The 17,446-nt window shown below is 39.7% G+C and overlaps 1 protein-coding gene across 5 annotated transcripts in view; it reads left to right on the top strand.

The window, feature by feature from the left end:
- Positions 1 to 17,446, top strand: part of GGNBP2 (gametogenetin binding protein 2) — a 22,419-nt gene extending 4,973 nt beyond the window's left edge. For 3 of the 5 annotated variants that reach the window (XM_065036761.1, XM_065036757.1, XM_065036760.1), the window contains exons 3-14: positions 3,660 to 3,740; positions 5,684 to 5,937; positions 6,903 to 7,001; positions 9,344 to 9,457; positions 11,099 to 11,308; positions 12,281 to 12,455; positions 13,928 to 14,122; positions 14,768 to 14,918; positions 15,094 to 15,219; positions 15,301 to 15,452; positions 15,850 to 16,098; positions 16,790 to 17,446. In XM_065036761.1, coding sequence (XP_064892833.1) covers positions 3,660 to 3,740; positions 5,684 to 5,937; positions 6,903 to 7,001; positions 9,344 to 9,457; positions 11,099 to 11,308; positions 12,281 to 12,455; positions 13,928 to 14,122; positions 14,768 to 14,918; positions 15,094 to 15,219; positions 15,301 to 15,452; positions 15,850 to 16,098; positions 16,790 to 16,993 — 2,010 coding nt within the window. In that variant the 3' untranslated portion in view covers positions 16,994 to 17,446. The remainder of the gene's footprint in view (positions 1 to 3,659; positions 3,741 to 5,683; positions 5,938 to 6,902; positions 7,002 to 9,343; positions 9,458 to 11,098; positions 11,309 to 12,280; positions 12,456 to 13,927; positions 14,123 to 14,767; positions 14,919 to 15,093; positions 15,220 to 15,300; positions 15,453 to 15,849; positions 16,099 to 16,789) is intronic. The other 2 variants (XM_065036759.1, XM_065036762.1) reach the window with 1 other exon arrangement.

Genomic DNA, 17,446 nt, shown 5'->3' with positions numbered 1-17,446 from the left:
GGCGAGGCCTCTTCCCCGGACAGGCCTCACAGGCTCCTCCTTGGCTGCCGCAGCCTTAATCTTGGGGACTTTGCAACACTTCGGCTTAAGAGCACTTAATGTGGCAACTTTTTTATTTTTCTAATCTGATTCCCGGCTCTAAAAACACGGAAACCGCATAATAATAATAAAGTTATTGCCAGGTTGGGGCCTGCACATAACTTGTTTTCGGGTGGCAAGCGTGTCTCGGTGCCCAAATGTGGAGCAAAGCCGTTTTACAGTTAATAAGGAAAGGAGCCATATTAACGTTAAACCCCAGGTTTACAACTAGGTAATTATTATGCCCTTAAATAGGTAGGAAAAGACTAAAGGCATTTCTGAAAGCTTTGGCTGAAAGTGAGGGTTACAGAGTCTGTAATAGCGTGCTGCTGTGTCTACAGCAACAAATCTGAGAGAGTTTCCGTTTCAGCGGATTATTCTCAATTGAAAAACATGGGAGTTTTGCCATTTCCAGAAGATTCAGTGGAAAAATGAACTAACTGCAGCTTGGAGGCTCTCTAGTCTCGCTTCTCTTCCTCGTGTGTCTAGAGGAAGGCTCAGAAATTGCATCGTAGGTGAACACACAGCAAATGGAAAAATTCTCTTACTGCCCTGTTGGTTGTTTTAATTCTTAAGGTGTGAAAACGTTGGGGTGAAAATTAAATTGGACTTAATGTAATTTGGCATCTGATTTACTCATATTTTATTTCTGTTGCTGTCAGTGGTGTGACAGTAACTGCTGTTACTTCTGATGATGTAAAATGTGTGTGCTTTAAATTCCTAATTTCACACTTTCATGTGGAAGAACGCCTGACTTGCATCAGCTAACTTGATCAACATTGTAATGTAATTTCCTCCATCTTCCAGAACAAAACAATTGAGTATCTTCAGACAGTGTCTAAACCCTCCGTTCCACTGCTAAAGGTGATCTGTCCTGATCCCATCTGGTTCTGCTACAGTCGAAGAAAGGGTCTTTGCTGTATTTTAGTTTTGATTGCTTTAAATAATGAATTGCCAAATATCATCGCTGGTTTTAGCTTTAGGTAGTCTGTCCTCTCCAGTTAACTGTGCTTGTACATTGGGCAAAGTTTCCCCTTAAGTTGTCCAAAGCAATGTCTGCCTCTCCTAGAGTGGTTGGTTACCTGGAAACCGTTTAAGTTTGGAGGTTTTTCTCATGTCTTGGACACACCTCCCCGTGTAGTTTGAAGATCTTAGATTCCTCTCTTTTCACTTCCCTCCCCTGGAGTCCCTAGTCGTTGCTGTTGTTACCTTTCTGTTTAACAAGCTGGGGGAGAAAATGTGGCTAAACCTGGCATCAGGTAGATGGCTTCAACCGACCTAAAATTCCAGTTGTGATTTAGTTCCAGAATTTAATTCCAGGCCCAAACTTTGTGCAATTGCATGGTGTTGTTGTTGTCATTCTACTTTTTACACCAGAGGCAAGCTGTCCTCGTGGTTGAAGAGGTTCCCATAGCTGTAAATCAGTTTTGTATCCATCTGGATCAAAGGCATTTATGTAAGTGCAAGTCATCCTCACCATGAAGAAATCTTAGCTCAGGTCAATATTTTTGTTTAATTCTGTTAATGTTGTTACAATGTCCTCAGATTTCTAGGTGGTTTCTGGAGGCTTTTATTAAATAAACCTGCAGAAGCAGGTAAATGAATTCTTACCTTCCTTGTCTCTGAATCTTCTATAATGTATTTTTTAAATTCTTAATGAGAGCTATTGTAAGAGATGCGGTTGTCTTTGAAACATCATTTAACATCTGCAGCATTATCTTTAAGATGCAGTGGTGTTTATTGGTGGTAACTGGCTTGTGTTGACCTCTTTTAAACTCAGACTTTAAAAATAATGGAACTTCTTTCTATCAGCCAGCTGGAAGACTTCATCTATGCCTTAAATCTAGAAATGGTGAACTAGTAATTGCAAATTAGTGACTGAATGGCCTATTATGCTCTTAAATGTGCAACGTTGCTTTGTAGTAGCATAGAACGCTGTGTAGGTGCAGTGTGATACTGCTCCTCTCAATGAATTGTTCACTCTGACTTTTCTGTTATGGCTCAGCTAGAAATTAGAGGAAGTTTAAATATTGAACCCCATTCATTTCTTCAGCAGCCTTTATGATTTCTAGAAGGCATTCCATTTGATGTGGTATTATGGGAATTTTTTCTTCCAGTTCAGGGAGTGATGGTGGTTGATGTGTAACCACTTAATAAAATCTCATCAGACACATGAATGAATTTAATCTTTGATAATTTCACTCTGCTGTACAAAACACCTCAGAGTGTTCTCTGATAGTGGGAGATGAAGGTAAAGGGAAAAAAAATACCGATTTATCTCTCTTCTCCATTATTGGCAGATACAGCTTTTACTTTTGCATGCAGCTTGTTACCCACAGAAATATCAGATTAGCGATGTAGGAGACCTGTAATTCTGCAGCAAATGCTGCAGCTTAGCGTGTGTGGGTCGGGGCGAGGGAAATGGGGAAAGAAACTTGTGGGGGGTCAGAAGTAGCATGGACTGGCACAGTTCTGCACAGAGATGGGGCAGCTGTGCCCATGTTCCAATTGTAGCATGAGTGAAATCAAAATATCTCCTTGCTTTCTGCCCTTAGAGAATAGGTGTTTATTTTGGAGCAGTGTTGAGTGTCTGTGAAAGTAAATGCCTAAGTTCTCTGGAGGTAGGATCAGCAATTATGAAGACTGTGGGGAATTCTGTCTTTACCAGACAATGGAGGGAAGGCGGAGAGGGGAAAAGGATGAATTGGACCATTTCATTTGCTCTTGGTTGGTGTTAGAGTTATTAACCCAAGTTGTTATTTTGTCTTTCAGATTTTAAAGTGAACTTCCAGTATTCATACCGATAAATTCTTTATTTCTCAGTTTGTCCGAAGAGGATAAACTAAGCCAGTCTTTACTCATTTTTCTAGTTGGTTTCATTTATTTCCATGGTTGCAAAGTTGGATTTTTGACTGAAAATTATTCTACTGATTTCCTCCTTCCTCCAAGAAATCGCTGTCTTTGTTGCTCAGTAATTGGAAGAGAAATATTAATTACTTACGAGTAATTGCATTGTTCTGTAGGCTTAACATTTTACTTTCAGCCTCTTGAGAGTTGCAGCTGCAATTGTACAAAACAAAGTATACCTTGGAGTACCTCGTTGGGTTAATATGGTTTTAAATTAGCCTTTGAAGGAGTCCACTCGGTCATTAAGCTGTTGTGACTGTTTCTTCATAGCTTTATAAATCGAGTTAGGCTGTTGCATCAATTTGGATCTCACTGTGGTGAAGTACGTTGGGTTTATTTTTGGGGGTTTTTTAATGAAACAGAGTCTCAAGTCATGTAGACAGAGTGAATACTCATGTTCCACTTAGCAACTTTTGCTTTCTCTGTAACAGCTATTTGAGTTGCCATTTATAAACTGCCTTTAGGACATTATATTAGTGAAACATTTAGTTAATTTGCTGAAACATTCACTATGTTAAACTGTTACTTTTGTCCTTTCCCAAGCTTCTGATAGTTACGTGAAAAGTATGAGGATTTAACATAATTCCTGCCTTATTTCCCCCCAAAAAAGTAAAATAAACTGATGCTCTGTGCTTGACTCTTTTCTGAAAGCTTTTTTCTCCTCTCTTGCATAGATGGTGATGGAATTTCCTGATAACGTGCTAAACCTTGATGGACATCAGAATAACAGTGCGCAGCTAAAACAGTTCATTCAGGTAAATGCATCCTTTGGTTTTTAAGGCAGCCACATATCAGATCTTGCTTTCCTTAGACTCGTGCTTTTGCTTCTCAGGGAGATTCTCACTCCTGGAATGACTTCAGACACGTCAGCATGTATATGCGATTATGTCTTGGTACCAAAGTACAACAGGAGCATTCGGTTTCTGTACTTAACAGGATTTATACATTGTTATCATGTCAGGAAGCATTTGCTGCATATCTAGTTAGAACTGAAAACTTGTAAAAACAGTGTGTCTTCTGGTTACTGCCAGTTTTATACTACATGGAAACTACAGTTTCTAAATACATTTTGATTTTTTTCTAAACAGTTCTGAACTGCTTGTTCAAGTGGAAGTGTGCGTTGCTTAAGATCAAGTTCTTATGATTAGTACCAGACCAAGATAGAGTTAATGTGCCGGTTTATAGATTATACACAGTTGAATAGGGAGAGACCGTTTTGTGGTGCCCCTGAAGCTTTAATTACAGAAACTTATCTGCTTATCTCTGGTAAATAACTGTAGCACTGTAGCACCTGTAGTAACTAAAAAATTGTGCCATTTGATGTCCAAAGGAGCAGGTCAGGTTGCTGATAGGCAGCTTGCACGTCTTCATTCGTGGTTTGCCAGCAGCAGTTCAGACATATGCTGCATATAAAGTATAGCTGTGTTGTGAAAATAGCTCATTCCTGCTGTTGCCGTGACTAGTACTATTAATTACAGGAAAGAGGATTATTGCAGAGTGATATCACTTGTCAGATTGTTTAACGTGCCTGCCTTGAAGAGCACAAACATTAAATGTTGTCTGATAATAGCTTTACTCTTCATAAACGTGTATTACATAAAATGAGCTGAAAGTATTTTCTCTTTTCACTTGATGTATTTACACGTTCCAAGGGACTGATTAGTTTCACTGTAATGTGTGGTCTTCTCTTTCTCTCCCCAGAAGTTGTGACAAGTCATTTCTACAGTAGTTGTGTTTAAGTGGTGTGATGCGGCAATAATACAGAAAATACCATCGTGGCAAAATATTCCCCGTCTAGATACAGCTATGCTTACAAAGCTGTATAACCGGGGAAAAATGTCAACGAATATACTGACAGGACTCTGCTTTTACAGATTATGTTGGAAAGTGCCAGTAGTTCTGATAATCCAAGTGCAGATGTGTTGACTGGTGTGCGAGGAAGGGGCTCTCACTCTGTGTAGCTGTGCTACCGGCAGTTCAGTGCTGGTGAAGTCCAAGTTAGTGATTTAACAGTTAGAAGAAGAAATAGAAGGGCATGTGCTTTTTGTGTGTTTGTGTGCCTGGATGTGTTTGACAGAGGAACCAGGAGAAGCTCCTAAAATTGTTTATTGACGTAAGAAATATTAGAAGGTGTTCTCTTTAATGTTCTATTATTAGCACAAATTGAATGTTTGCTGCTGAAGTGAAATGTTTCACCCTGAATAGCAATGCATGCTTTTTTTTTTTTAAATTAATTTCAGGTGTCAGAATTGTAATGTGAAATGGCATTTAGCCTTCCAGGAGAAATATTGCTAAATTGTCTTGGTCTGAACAGAGCAAGTTTGTTGTAGATGAGATTTCCACATATGCCGTTGAGTGTCCAGGAATTTTCATTTCTATGTGCCAAAGATAAAATAAGTGTGAGTAGAAGATGAAAACTTGCAGAGTTGTATGTGAGACCCTTTACTAAAACACCTGTGCTGAGGTGGAGAGGAAAAAGGGTTTCCTGCCAAGGACAGGGAGCTGTGCCGTTTGGTAGGAGGCAGCGTTTACAGATTTGAGTGGCAGGAGGAAGGAACATGAGGAGAAAAATATTAGCTTCCTTCCAGAGGGTAAACTGTAGGACTCGAAGCAGGATTGCTCCTGTGATATTAGCAAGTGTGGTTTTGTTTGTGGTTTTATTTATCTTTTAATTATTTAATTTCTTGTTCTTTTTTAGAGACATAGCATGCTTAAACAGCAGGATCTAAACATCGCCATGATGGTGACATCGCGTGAAGTCTTGAGTGCACTTTCTCAGCTGGTCCCGTGTGTTGGCTGTCGCCGTAGCGTGGAGCGGCTGTTTTCTCAGCTCGTCGAGTCTGGAAATCCAGCGCTTGAGCCCCTGACAGTAGGGCCAAAGGGGGTTCTTTCTGTAACTCGGAGCTGTATGACTGATGCAAAGAAGCTTTACACACTGTTTTATGTGCATGGGTAAGTGTCTTGGAACTGCTCAGGTTATTCTTACTGGGGGAAAAGGCAGGCCAGCTTCTGTGCACCTGACTTTGCTTTCTCGGTGATACTCAGTTGTTGGAAGTTTGAATCTTACAACCCATACTTGTCTTTTACAGCCACATTAAACCAGTTATTGCCTAAACTGAGAAAAAGCAAACTTGAAAGACCTAAACTTTCATATCATCAGTTGCAGTGCAGTGACTGCAATTGAAATATACCTTTATGAAATTGTTTAGTCATGAATCTGAAATGAGCACTGTGGGTTTTTCATGATCTCTGGAAAAAGAGTGTTTCTTCGCCCCACTGCTTTGCATGTAAAAAATAAAATTATAAAAATATTAACACCCTCCCCCTAAAAAACTTTCCACTCTTGAGTAGAAAGGTAACGCTGAGAAAGCGAAACCTTCTGGGTTTGGCAGCACAATAAATATTCTCGGTCTCAGTGCCATTTGTTTCCCAGCTGTCGGCGGCCCAAACAGCGGCTGCTCCCCGCTGTGTGCCTTGGCCTTCCTGCTGGCTTCAGCTTCTTATTGCTCCCGTTAGCCAGGCCAGTGAGAAGCAGGACAGGTTAGTGCAGGACTGCGGATATTGAGATTTGGAGGGTGAGGTAGGGTAACTCTATACAAGGGTCTTAGTGGGTTCCCCATGCTTTTGAAATGGGTGTCGTTGCTTGAGGTCTGGTACTTAGGAAGTTACGCAATAGCTTTTCAGATGTGGGTTATGGTCTTGCTTGCTAGGATTTGTCTGGAAAATCTATACTGTGTTTTCCTTGTGTACTGCAGGATTGTGTGTCCTAAGAAGTAAAAATTCGGGACAGGAAGAAAGTTTTAGATTTCATGTTCATCAGCATACTTGTTTCTGATACATGAGCTGAATCAATCCCTTTGAAATTTCTCTGGATCACCATGTTTTCAGAATACTAAGTTACATTTTTTTTTCCATAGGTCCAAACTGAATGATATGATTGATGCAATTCCAAAAAGTAAGAAGAACAAGAGATGTCAGCTACACTCCCTGGACACACACAAACCAAAACCTTTGGGGTAAGTTTGTATGAAAATATCCATGTTTAATTTCAAAACCAGTTGCCCAAATGCAGCTTGACCATTACAGACCAGTGCCCTCTGACATGCTTGTCACATCTTGTCTGACATAACTTGGCATATATTCTGCTCAGGGCATGGATGGCTCCTGCATTGTGATAAAAACAATGCTCTGCAAAGACAAACTGGGTTTTGTGCTCTACACCAAAATGATTGTTCAGCAGTTTTTGTCACATTGAGGTGAAAGGGTACATGCTGAACAAATATACATCATTTTGCTTGGGATTCTTAGAAATGCCCCATGCGACTGTTAATAAAGGGCTTTATTGTGGCTGAGCTGCAAGGTTAAACCTAAAACTCTGTAAAATGTATTTTCTCAAAACATGACAACGTGTTTTGAATACCAGTGAAAAAGATGCATCTACGCCTCTGTCTTGAAATGGTTTATTCCAACTGGTTAACCAGAAAAACACTCCTTGTAAATCTCTTGCGGATTTGGTTTTTTTTTTCAGATTTGTGGCATGTTTTTTGTATATTTTCTTTTTTTTAAATGATAACCAATAAATTAGACTACTATGCTTAGTTGACCTTCAGTCAGTTGTGTTCTGCTTCTTGTTAAGCATACAACCTGGGAAAGCTCGGCCATGGTTTCCAGTTACAGGATATGTATTTTTCTATGCAGAGTTGAGTCTCTTTGGATTTAGCTAAATCCCCTGAGATGTGGAATTTGACACTTGATTTTTACTTGTGCTGCTTGAGGACAGTGGTAGCTAATCATTATCTCCTATTACATTTTGGTTACAGACAGGCCTTTCATGTAATTAGTTGAAAGCTTGTGTTACACAAGCAAAAGATCATAGGGGTATATATTTTTAATATAAAGTAAATTCAGAGCATTATGAAAATGTGGGGGTTTATTTTGAGTGCTGGAAGGTTAATAGGGAATATGTGGAAAAGCAGTATTTAAATATATTGTGAGTAAAGCTTTCAGCTTTATCTGGCAATATGGTGTGTGGACAATGAGTGTCATTTCCTAAAGAAACATGGCTTGCGCTCTGCTTGCTCCGTTGATACCTGTTTGTATCAGGGTGTATCAGTACTGATATTTCTCCAAATAAATCTGCCGCTTTAAGTGGAAACAAATATGCTCACAAACTAGATGTAGAGGCATCAAGTAGAGTTGTCTTACAGAACAAACGTTCTTTATCAACTTAAAGCTTCTGCTTGACTTCATTACAGAGAAGTTCTCCAGATGAGTTGCATCTGTTAGGCATTTTGTACACAGAAAAAAGGGCTTTGATTTGTAGTGGTGTGTTTAATTATCCAAGTTGCCTAACTAGGTAAACCGCTTGAGAGGTACATGGCATCTGCAGTTTCACTCTGCCTGCTTTATGGCTACTCGGTGCCATTCGGGGCTACGGAGCATTTTAACCTCTCATAAAAAAGCCATATGATCTGGCAAAGTAGATAATAGTGTACATAAATAGTCTTGAGGAGCTAATTATTAAATAGGAGTGCCTCTTCCCCGGTCTCCTGTGCTGTTGTATCCACACACGAGCTTAAACAGAAATGACTGTTCTGATAAAATGTCAAGTGCAGACAAGCCTGTAAGTCAACATGACTTGCTATTTAAAGTTTGTTCTGTCCTCTATAAGCGTAGTTTTAACATATCCAAATGTGTGGTGTAAAGTTGTTTGGGTTTCTTTTTTCAAAAACAAATTTTGGAAATGTAACGTAGGGTGTTTTATGGTTTCTTATGGTGGTAGATGTGTAGAAGTTTGGGGTTCCTTTTTCTTTTAATAAGTTGTCATATGAAATGTAATCTGCCAGGAATATTAAAACTTGCATATGCTTATATTTAAGGCAATATTCTGGAAAATTACTGCTGGCTTTCAGTTGTAGCTTTAAAAAGTTGTTATGAATCTGGGTTTATAAACATGGACAGCAAAATTTGTATCTCATGTCTGAGCCTGACTTTAGTGGAAGTTAAGACTTAGCCTGTAAAGGATTCAAAGTAAATTAAGGAACACAGTAGCATTTACATAGCATTTGTTTAGGAGAAATAACTACTTCATAATAGATACGGTATAGGTTTAAAAAAAATGTTTTTTAATACTATGTGACAGTGAAGGGAGCAGTAACACACTCAGTACAGAGAAAATAAGTGCAGATAAGAAAAATAGTGAAGACAGCAGGAAGGAAGAGAGCAAGTGTAGCATCACTTTCCACTGTGGACCTTTCCAGGGAGCAGTCAGGTAAACCAACAGTGCTTTATTTTGCGTCTTTTCTAAAGCACTAACAGGGTAATGTACAGCCTTTGTTCCTTCTGCTATTTTTTTCAGGGGTTGTTGGATGGATGTGTGGGAGCTCATGTCCCAGGAGTGCAGGGATGAAGTAGTTTTAATTGACTCTAGTTGTCTTCTAGAAACGTTAGAAACCTATCTACGAAAACACAGGTATGTTAAAAGAACAGAGACGCCTGCATTTTGAGGAACACACGCTGCGTTGTTTTGTGAATCAAAGTGTACGTAGAGTTCACACGATGTTTAAAAGTGTAGAGCATTCTTCTCAAACTTTAAATCTGAGCTTCGTGGTGCTGGAACATTGCCAGACTGCACTGCGACAGGTGATGACAGAGATGGTGAAATAATCTTTGTTTTACTTGTTGTTCTGGGTTATTGTCGGGGAAGTGCAGAGACCTCCAATGAACTCATAACTGCTTGTCTCAATTTTTTGAGTCAGGATTAAATTCTGATTGACAACTTGATGTATTAAAGCTCTGCATATTCTTTCATTCTCTGACATACAGCCTACTCTGTTTGGGACTATGTCTTCTTTTAGGCTTATGGGGAGCATGCGTGGTTTCAAAATAAAGTGAACTAAATGAGTACAAGCAGATTTGGGGCTTGTAAATCACTGTTTTAAAACAGTTGTTTATGGCTTAGTAGTGCTAGTGCTATTAGGTCTCTCTTGCAGGGAAAAAACAGGCCACTAAATTATTGTTGCATGTGTACGGTAGCTACCAAGCTGATTAAAAAGTTTTAATTTCCAGTAGTCTCAAGGTTCTCATACAAACTGTGAGAGCACAGATGGGTGTGGGGGCGGTGGTGGTGTGGAAATAACACTTTGGAAACAAAATAACTTTAATCTCCGGTGACATTAAACATGGTGATGGCAGCGGTCCTGATGCTAACCTGCAATAATATTGCTGTTTTCTTTCCTTTCACCACAGAAACTAGCCAGTTATCATAGTTGTATCAAACATCCAAATATGTTTGACTTAGTCTTGTCAAGTGACTCGACAGACTAGGAAAGGGAAAAACACCATCCAGAGATGGCCTGAAGAGCCAGCTTTTCGAGCTGAAATGTGAGCAGCTTGTCTGACTTGCATTTTTAAAATAATACAGCAAGAGGTTTTGTAGCTTCTTGAAGATTACTTCCTCTTATAAAATAGAATGAGCTTAATTTGGTCGTATTTTAATTATAACAGACTTCATAACTGTTCTCAGATTAGTGGTCTGAGCTATCACAGGTTTAAATCAAATATGTTGTGTTGAAATAAACCTTCTTTGGCTATCTGTGCGGTAATCTAATAATTTAAAGTATGTTTGAAGGTGCTTGTACTGGAAACAACACTCTGATACAGCAGACAACAAAGGAAACTTGTTTTTTCTTATTGCTTATCACTCGCTTGAGTATACTTTAAATAATTGCTGTAACGTAACTTGGAGTGTGTTACTCGAGGAGAATATTGCCTGGCTTGCACTAATGATTCACTTTGTTCACTATTAGATTTCGGATTTTTTGAACAAATACGGAGTTGCATATCCATATAGGAATTTCTCCATGTTAACAACTAGCCTGATTTGAGCATGAAGCATCCAGAATTGTAATATACGATAGGTAGTATAGTACATATAGTAAACTTACGTGGCTTGCAGCCAAAGCCTTACTATTTTACCATTTGAAGTAACATAAACCCTATGTGACCTAGTTTAAATATAGCATGCACTATTAAATAACTCTGTATGTTATAACTTAGACTAAGCGGGTCGACATTTCTGCTTGACTAAGAATTCTGTTCTGTTTTAACACAGGTTTTGCACTGACTGCAAAAATAAAGTACTTCGGGCGTACAATATTCTCATTGGTGAGCTGGACTGCAGCAAAGAAAAGGGCTACTGCGCCGCGCTTTATGAGGGTTTGCGCTGCTGTCCCCATGAACGGCACATACACGTATGCTGTGAAACAGATTTCATCGCACACCTCTTGGGTCGGGCTGAACCAGAGTTCGCAGGAGGGTATGAGTATGTAATTTGCTAGAGTGGGCTATCTAGCGCTTTGCTTCTTTATTTTATTACGGAATGTGTTTTGCAAAAGTGATTTTTGCCTCCTTGCTGCATAAGAAACTTCTGGATGTAAATATTTGTATTGAAGTAGACTTTGAAGATAGTGCTTCGAAGTAGTGAAGATTTGATGTGTGCTCTTGCCTTTAAAGTGCATTCAGCTCTGAAGGCAAGACTGAAAGAAATTGCCAAATGTCTTCTAGTTCATTTATTCCCTCCCTAGGGCTGCCTGCTTTTCCATTGAGGTGTTCGAAATATGTGAAATAGAAAGAGCCTTGGTTGACAGTTCTACGAAATGACAAGTGTTCAATTTAGTTTTGTCACCATTTGTGTGTTATAGTAATTTCTGAACCTGTTTTAGCATCTTAAAATCTTCCAATGAAAAATACATTTCTGAGTCCAGTATCTTTAGAACTGTTTGATTAGGAAGGTAAATCCTTTTATAAAGATTTTGCCTTAGTAGGTACAGATTAATACTGAAATCTTTTTACTTTGTATGGTAAGTAATATATAAACTTCTATGTGTATTTATTCAGTTTCAGTTAACTGATGTGCAAACGTCTAGGAAGCTGAAATATTTGCTGTATGAACTAAATACAAGCTCTAGGAAACAAAAGAATGGCTGCATCTCTTTGGCATTAAAACTCTGCTGGTCCTTCCTGGCAGCACTTTGAGAAGTCGCGGGTTGGAAGGCACAGCGCGGCAGAACGAGCCGAGCACAGGTTAACGAGTCAGGAGTGTAGTGGTGGTTTTGACCTGGTCCTTTCTATTTTGCATCTGCATGCAGCACAGCAGAACTCGATTTAAAAAGCTGTTTGTGCAAACTTAGCTTCAGTTGTACGTACAGAAAATACATCATTGAAGTGCATTGATCTCTTGGTAGACTTCCAGCTGCTTTAACCGTACTGTACTTTGGTTCGACTCTTCCTTTAGACGAAGAGAAAGGCATGCTAAGACAATAGACATAGCCCAAGAAGAAGTTTTGACCTGCCTGGGTATTCATCTTTATGAAAGATTGCACCGAATCTGGCAAAAGTTGCGAGCTGAGGAACAAACGTGGCAGATGCTTTTTTACCTAGGTGTTGATGCTTTACGCAAGAGCTTTGAGGTAAAAATCAGATTTTATCTAACTTGTTTGAATTGCTCTAGTGACTGTGTGTGTTTTCACTGAAATGATCTTTCTGCTTTCTACTAATGTTGGGCTGGAAGGAGCTTCAAGGGTGTTGCATTCAATGCCGTGTTCCCTGCAGGCAGCAGTTGTGCAATACTAGTGCACGGCACAACCGAGTCGCGTTCCGACGGGAAGTCTCCCGGAACGTAAAAGGTTGAGGCTTGCTTTTAATTTCCAAGCTGCATATTACAGTACGGGAGATCTGTGTTTTTAATTCACAAAGGAGGTTTTGCTATCTGGTAGCATTTAAAGTAGCTCTGGCTACAACAGTTTTTATTTGACTTATTAGTAAAGATGGAGGATGTGCTTTTGAATTACAAACACAACTGCTTATTCTTGCATACAAGTGCACTCCATCCTGTGGGAACTTGCACTTCAGAGGGAACTCCATGCGTTCCTTTAACGTATGCCAGTAGTATACTTGCCCTTTGGCATGACACAGATCCTTTTGCTTCTGTTTATCATCCATTCATAAGGACTGTTGTCTCTAAAAACTTGTAAAACATCAGAGGAGGAAGAACAAAATCAGTTTGGGAAAGATGACAGAGGGACGCTAATGCAGTTAGTTGGTTGGTTGTTTTAAAGACTTACAATGCTATGGAAGTGACGCTGGGCTGTGTGTGCTCTGGCATTTTTGTTAGGTTTTGTCTAGGTGTTTTAACCTAGTAAAGTATGGCATTGAAAATGCATTTACGTCATTAAACTCGGGTAATTATACTGGTATGCAAGGTTGGCTATGAATTTGAAATACAGATCTGTTATTTCTTTTTATGGAGTACGTTTTCTAAGGTGAGTGGGAACCGTGATGTCTCATTTTGGCCTCAGGAGTTCCCAGAGGGATGTGGAACCCACCCCTCTCCCCCTCACTGAACGTGTTTGTACCTCTGCAGGAGCACTGATCCAGAATAATTTACTAGTTTAACTACATTTGTGTCACTTTCTATGTAGACGTGCCATTGTGATATTTCTTCTACATTTAGTATTAAGGAGCACGTTTAGATACTTGCTATATTTTGAGATATGCCTACACTTCAGAAACTGGATTGCCTAGAAAATCGGTTTGATTTTTCACTGGTTAACCTGGACAAAAAACTGCAGGACTTCTGTAGCAGTAGCTCTAATGTGCTGTTGTGTTAAATAATCAGAGTATTTACCGTGTAAACACAGGTCCAAATTGCAAATCTGGGCTGTAAGTTAAATGCAGTGCTCCCTCTTTACACGCTTCTTCCCCAGCAATGTAAATTTAGTGACTAAATCTGGATGGGCATTTTTCTCCTGTAGCTGATAGTTGTGTTGCTGTGAGTTTATAATAAATAGTCCTTACCAGCTATTTTCCTCCTCCGTTTTTTATAAAAGTAAAAGTTGAATTGTGTTAACATCTATAAATAGATCTAACCTCTTATAAACAGATGGCTGTGGAAAAAGTACAGGGTATTAGTCGATTGGAACAGCTGTGTGAAGAATTTTCAGAAGAAGAAAGAGTGCGGGAGCTTAAACAAGAGAAGAAGCGGCAGAAACGAAAGAACAGACGGAAAAATAAGTGTGTGTGTGAGATCCCTGCTCCTCTGCCGGCGACAGAAGAGAAGGAGCTGAGTCAAGCCAAGGTGAACACTGAGAGCTGGGCTTAAAGAACGGCAGTTCTGACCTGGTGCTTCACGCATCAGCTCACTGTTCCGTGTTAGAATTCTTGAGAGGTTCTGACTGTGTTTCAGTTTTGGCAACTGGTTTTTGATCACTGGTGGAATTGAATGCTTTTTCAGATTAGCACAGTCTTTTATAAAGTAGTTGTCTGGAACTGCGTAGCTTTTGGGGTTTGGTTTTGGTGGGTTGTCTTTTGTTGTGGGTTGTTTTGGTTTGGTGTATTTTATTGGGTTTTTAAATCCTAAATGTAGGGGGTCGGGTTATGCTAGAATATTTTTCAACTATCGGTTCATAAAGATCACTTAGAATATGGGAATTCAAATGCTAGTTGCAGACAATTACCATTCAATTTTTGGGAAGGGGAAAGCTCTAATTGACTGAGTGCAATTACTATTCTGTTGATGGGACTTACTGAGCTAACTGTAGGTTATTGTGGGGAAAGTAGGTGTGTGTTTTTGTTGTCTTGTACTTCTGCAGAACTATAAGCAGTGCTGTGGCTGTTATCAGCCAGCGTCAGCTGTTTTTCCCTGTGGAAGGAGAATCCTTTCCGAAGACGCTGCTGAGCTGCTTGCAGTACTTGCAAATGTTCTTTTTGTTTGTGTTTTAAGGAAAATTCAAACTTCACGGAAAGTAGCTGCAAAGCCTGTGGCAGCACCGAAGAAGCAAACAATTGTGTAGAAGTAATTGTTACTAACGACAGCACTTCTTGCACTTGTCCTACTAGTGGTACCCTATTAGGTTCACCTAAAATCAAGAAAGGTAGGTTGAATGACATTATTCTTAATTTCTAAAAACATGTAGGATTTGTGGGATAAACAGCGCTCAGCTGTTTGTAAAAATAACTTTTTTTTTAATAATTCTTCCTTGTTAGAGGCATAAATAAAGAATACGCAACAGCTGCTATAGCTTACTGTCACTTTTCCCTTTGTCTCAGGTTTATCTCCGCATTGTAACGGCAGCGATTGCGGCTACTCGTCCAGCATGGAGGGCAGCGAAACGGGGTCTCGAGAGGGATCGGATGTGGCCTGCACTGAAGGCATTTGCAACCACGATGAAAACGGTGGGTTTGGTAACAACGTCGTGTTGGTTTAGCGTCCACAAAACTTAAGTATGTGAGAAGAAAATGAGCCGTGTTTTGCAGGAGATGACTCGTGTGTCCATCGCTGCGACGACAAAGAGGAGGATGGAGATAGCTGTGTGGAGTGTTGGGCTAACTCAGAAGAGAATAACACAAAAGGCAAAAACAAAAAGAAGAAAAAGAAAAGTAAAACTTTGAAGTGCGAGAATGAACACGTAAGGAGCACAGCTATTCTGGAATGCTTCTTGAAATGCAGACATTTCGAAGTAGTTACAAAGCTATTTCAAATTTCAATTGTGACTAATGCTGTGACTGGGTAATGTGGATCTTCTGTTACCTCTCCATCCAAGTTTTGAAATCAAGGTCCTTCCTTGAATCGGTTGTGGCAGGAGGAATCTTTTCTCTCCCATGTTCCTCAGCATGTGCACTTTTGTGCACTCTCAATGAATTAATATACTATCCCCCCTTCTCCCCAGGCACACACACATAAATATATATCCTTGTCTCTTTTTGAGCTTTTTCCTTTCCTCTTTCCCCCTGCATCCACGTAAAACTGGGGTGTTTCATGTTTAATGCTGCTGGTTGTTCATTACAGGCTGTTTTCCATTTTAGATTCAGAAACTTGGAAGCTGTATGGCAGATTCAGGGAGCAGAGAGACCTCAGGAAACATCATGCACACAGAGTTTCATCGTGACAAGACCAAAGACACACATGCTGAAAGCTGCTGTAGCTCAGAAAAAAGCGGGCAGCAGTTGCCTTGGTTTGAGCACATGAAAAATGTGTCACAGTTTGCAGAACCGACAGAAATGTCACTTGTTCCTGATACTGGAAAAGGTGCCAAGAGCTTAGTGGAACTCCTTGTAAGTAGCCACTTGATTTGGGTTTTAGGTTGTAGCATGCTGCTTTAAATCCCTGGGATTGAGGATGGTGTTTGGAACTCAAATCCCAGTGAAGAGCAGTTACAAGAGCATGTAACTGAAGCCAAGATCCGTAGCTGACTCCCTCAGTGTTCAGTTTGTTTGCTTTTGCGTGTTCTCTGTGAAGTGTGTAACTCAGACGCTTTGCAGAGGAGGAGAAATTGCCTGTCTCTGGAATGCAAGTGACAGAACTTGTATTATAAGTATTCATTATCAAGGATCGTATTATTCCGTAAAATGAAGTGTGCATTATTGTTGCTGTCGTGCCTCAAATATTACTTCCCACTACAGGCTCCTTGGATAGTTTTGTTCTCTTCCCCTTGCTTTACATCTCTTTTCCTTTCTTTTTCCTTGTAAAACCCCTGATAAACCCATCCTCTTTCAGTGGAAGCCTCTTAAGAGTGCAAGCCTTATTCTGTTAGATTTTGTGACTGTCTGGGCTGCCTCTTACCCAAAAAATAGCAGAGCTTTGTGTGTGATTGGAGTGACTGGATTAGCCAGCAGAGCCTCGTGCTGTTGTGACACGAAGGCCACGTCGTTCTTCAGAGCAACCGTGACGATGGGTACGATTTGGGACACGTTCTGCACGGGAAGGGCAACGCCTGAGTTCTCACGTGCCTGTTTTCATTTGTAGGATGAGTCTGAATGCACTTCTGATGAGGAAATCTTTATCTCACAAGATGAAATCCAGTCCTTCATGGCAAACAACAAGTCTTTTTACAGCAATAGAGAACAATACCGACAGCATCTGAAGGAGAAATTTAATAAATACTGCCGCTTAAACGATCACAAGAGGCCAATTTGTAATGGTTGGTTGACAACGGCTGGAGCGAACTAAACACAATAAAATAGCTCTGTCTTTCACTGAAATTCTCAAGATGACTACTGCGCCTTCTCTTTCAAAAACTTAATTTAGTGACTTATGGCAAAATTTATCTTAAATTAATGTGATTCTTTTTTTTCTTGTTTTTTTTTGGGGAGGCTGGTGGAGGTGATTTCATTAATTTTTGTTCTTTCTTCAGGCTTGTATCTTTAGTTGAGTAGCTGTGCAAGCCTCTCTTATAATTTAAGCCATCTCTTTTCATTAAATGTTTCTCTTACTGTGAGACTTACAAAAAGCAAACCTAGTGGCAAAGTAATGTTGTACCTATAATTCTGTACAGAATGACAATGAGCTGAATATAAGATTTTACAAAGTAGACATCCATTCGCAAAATGTTTTGGATGTAATATGTTAAAGCGCAATGTGCAAAATTTAAATAAAGAATATTTATTAATATGCATAGTAAAA

This window comes from Columba livia, chromosome 20 (assembly GCF_036013475.1).
Source record: "Columba livia isolate bColLiv1 breed racing homer chromosome 20, bColLiv1.pat.W.v2, whole genome shotgun sequence".
In the NCBI taxonomy this organism is placed as follows: domain Eukaryota; kingdom Metazoa; phylum Chordata; class Aves; order Columbiformes; family Columbidae; genus Columba; species Columba livia.
This window is presented reverse-complemented; position numbering and strand designations above follow the sequence as displayed.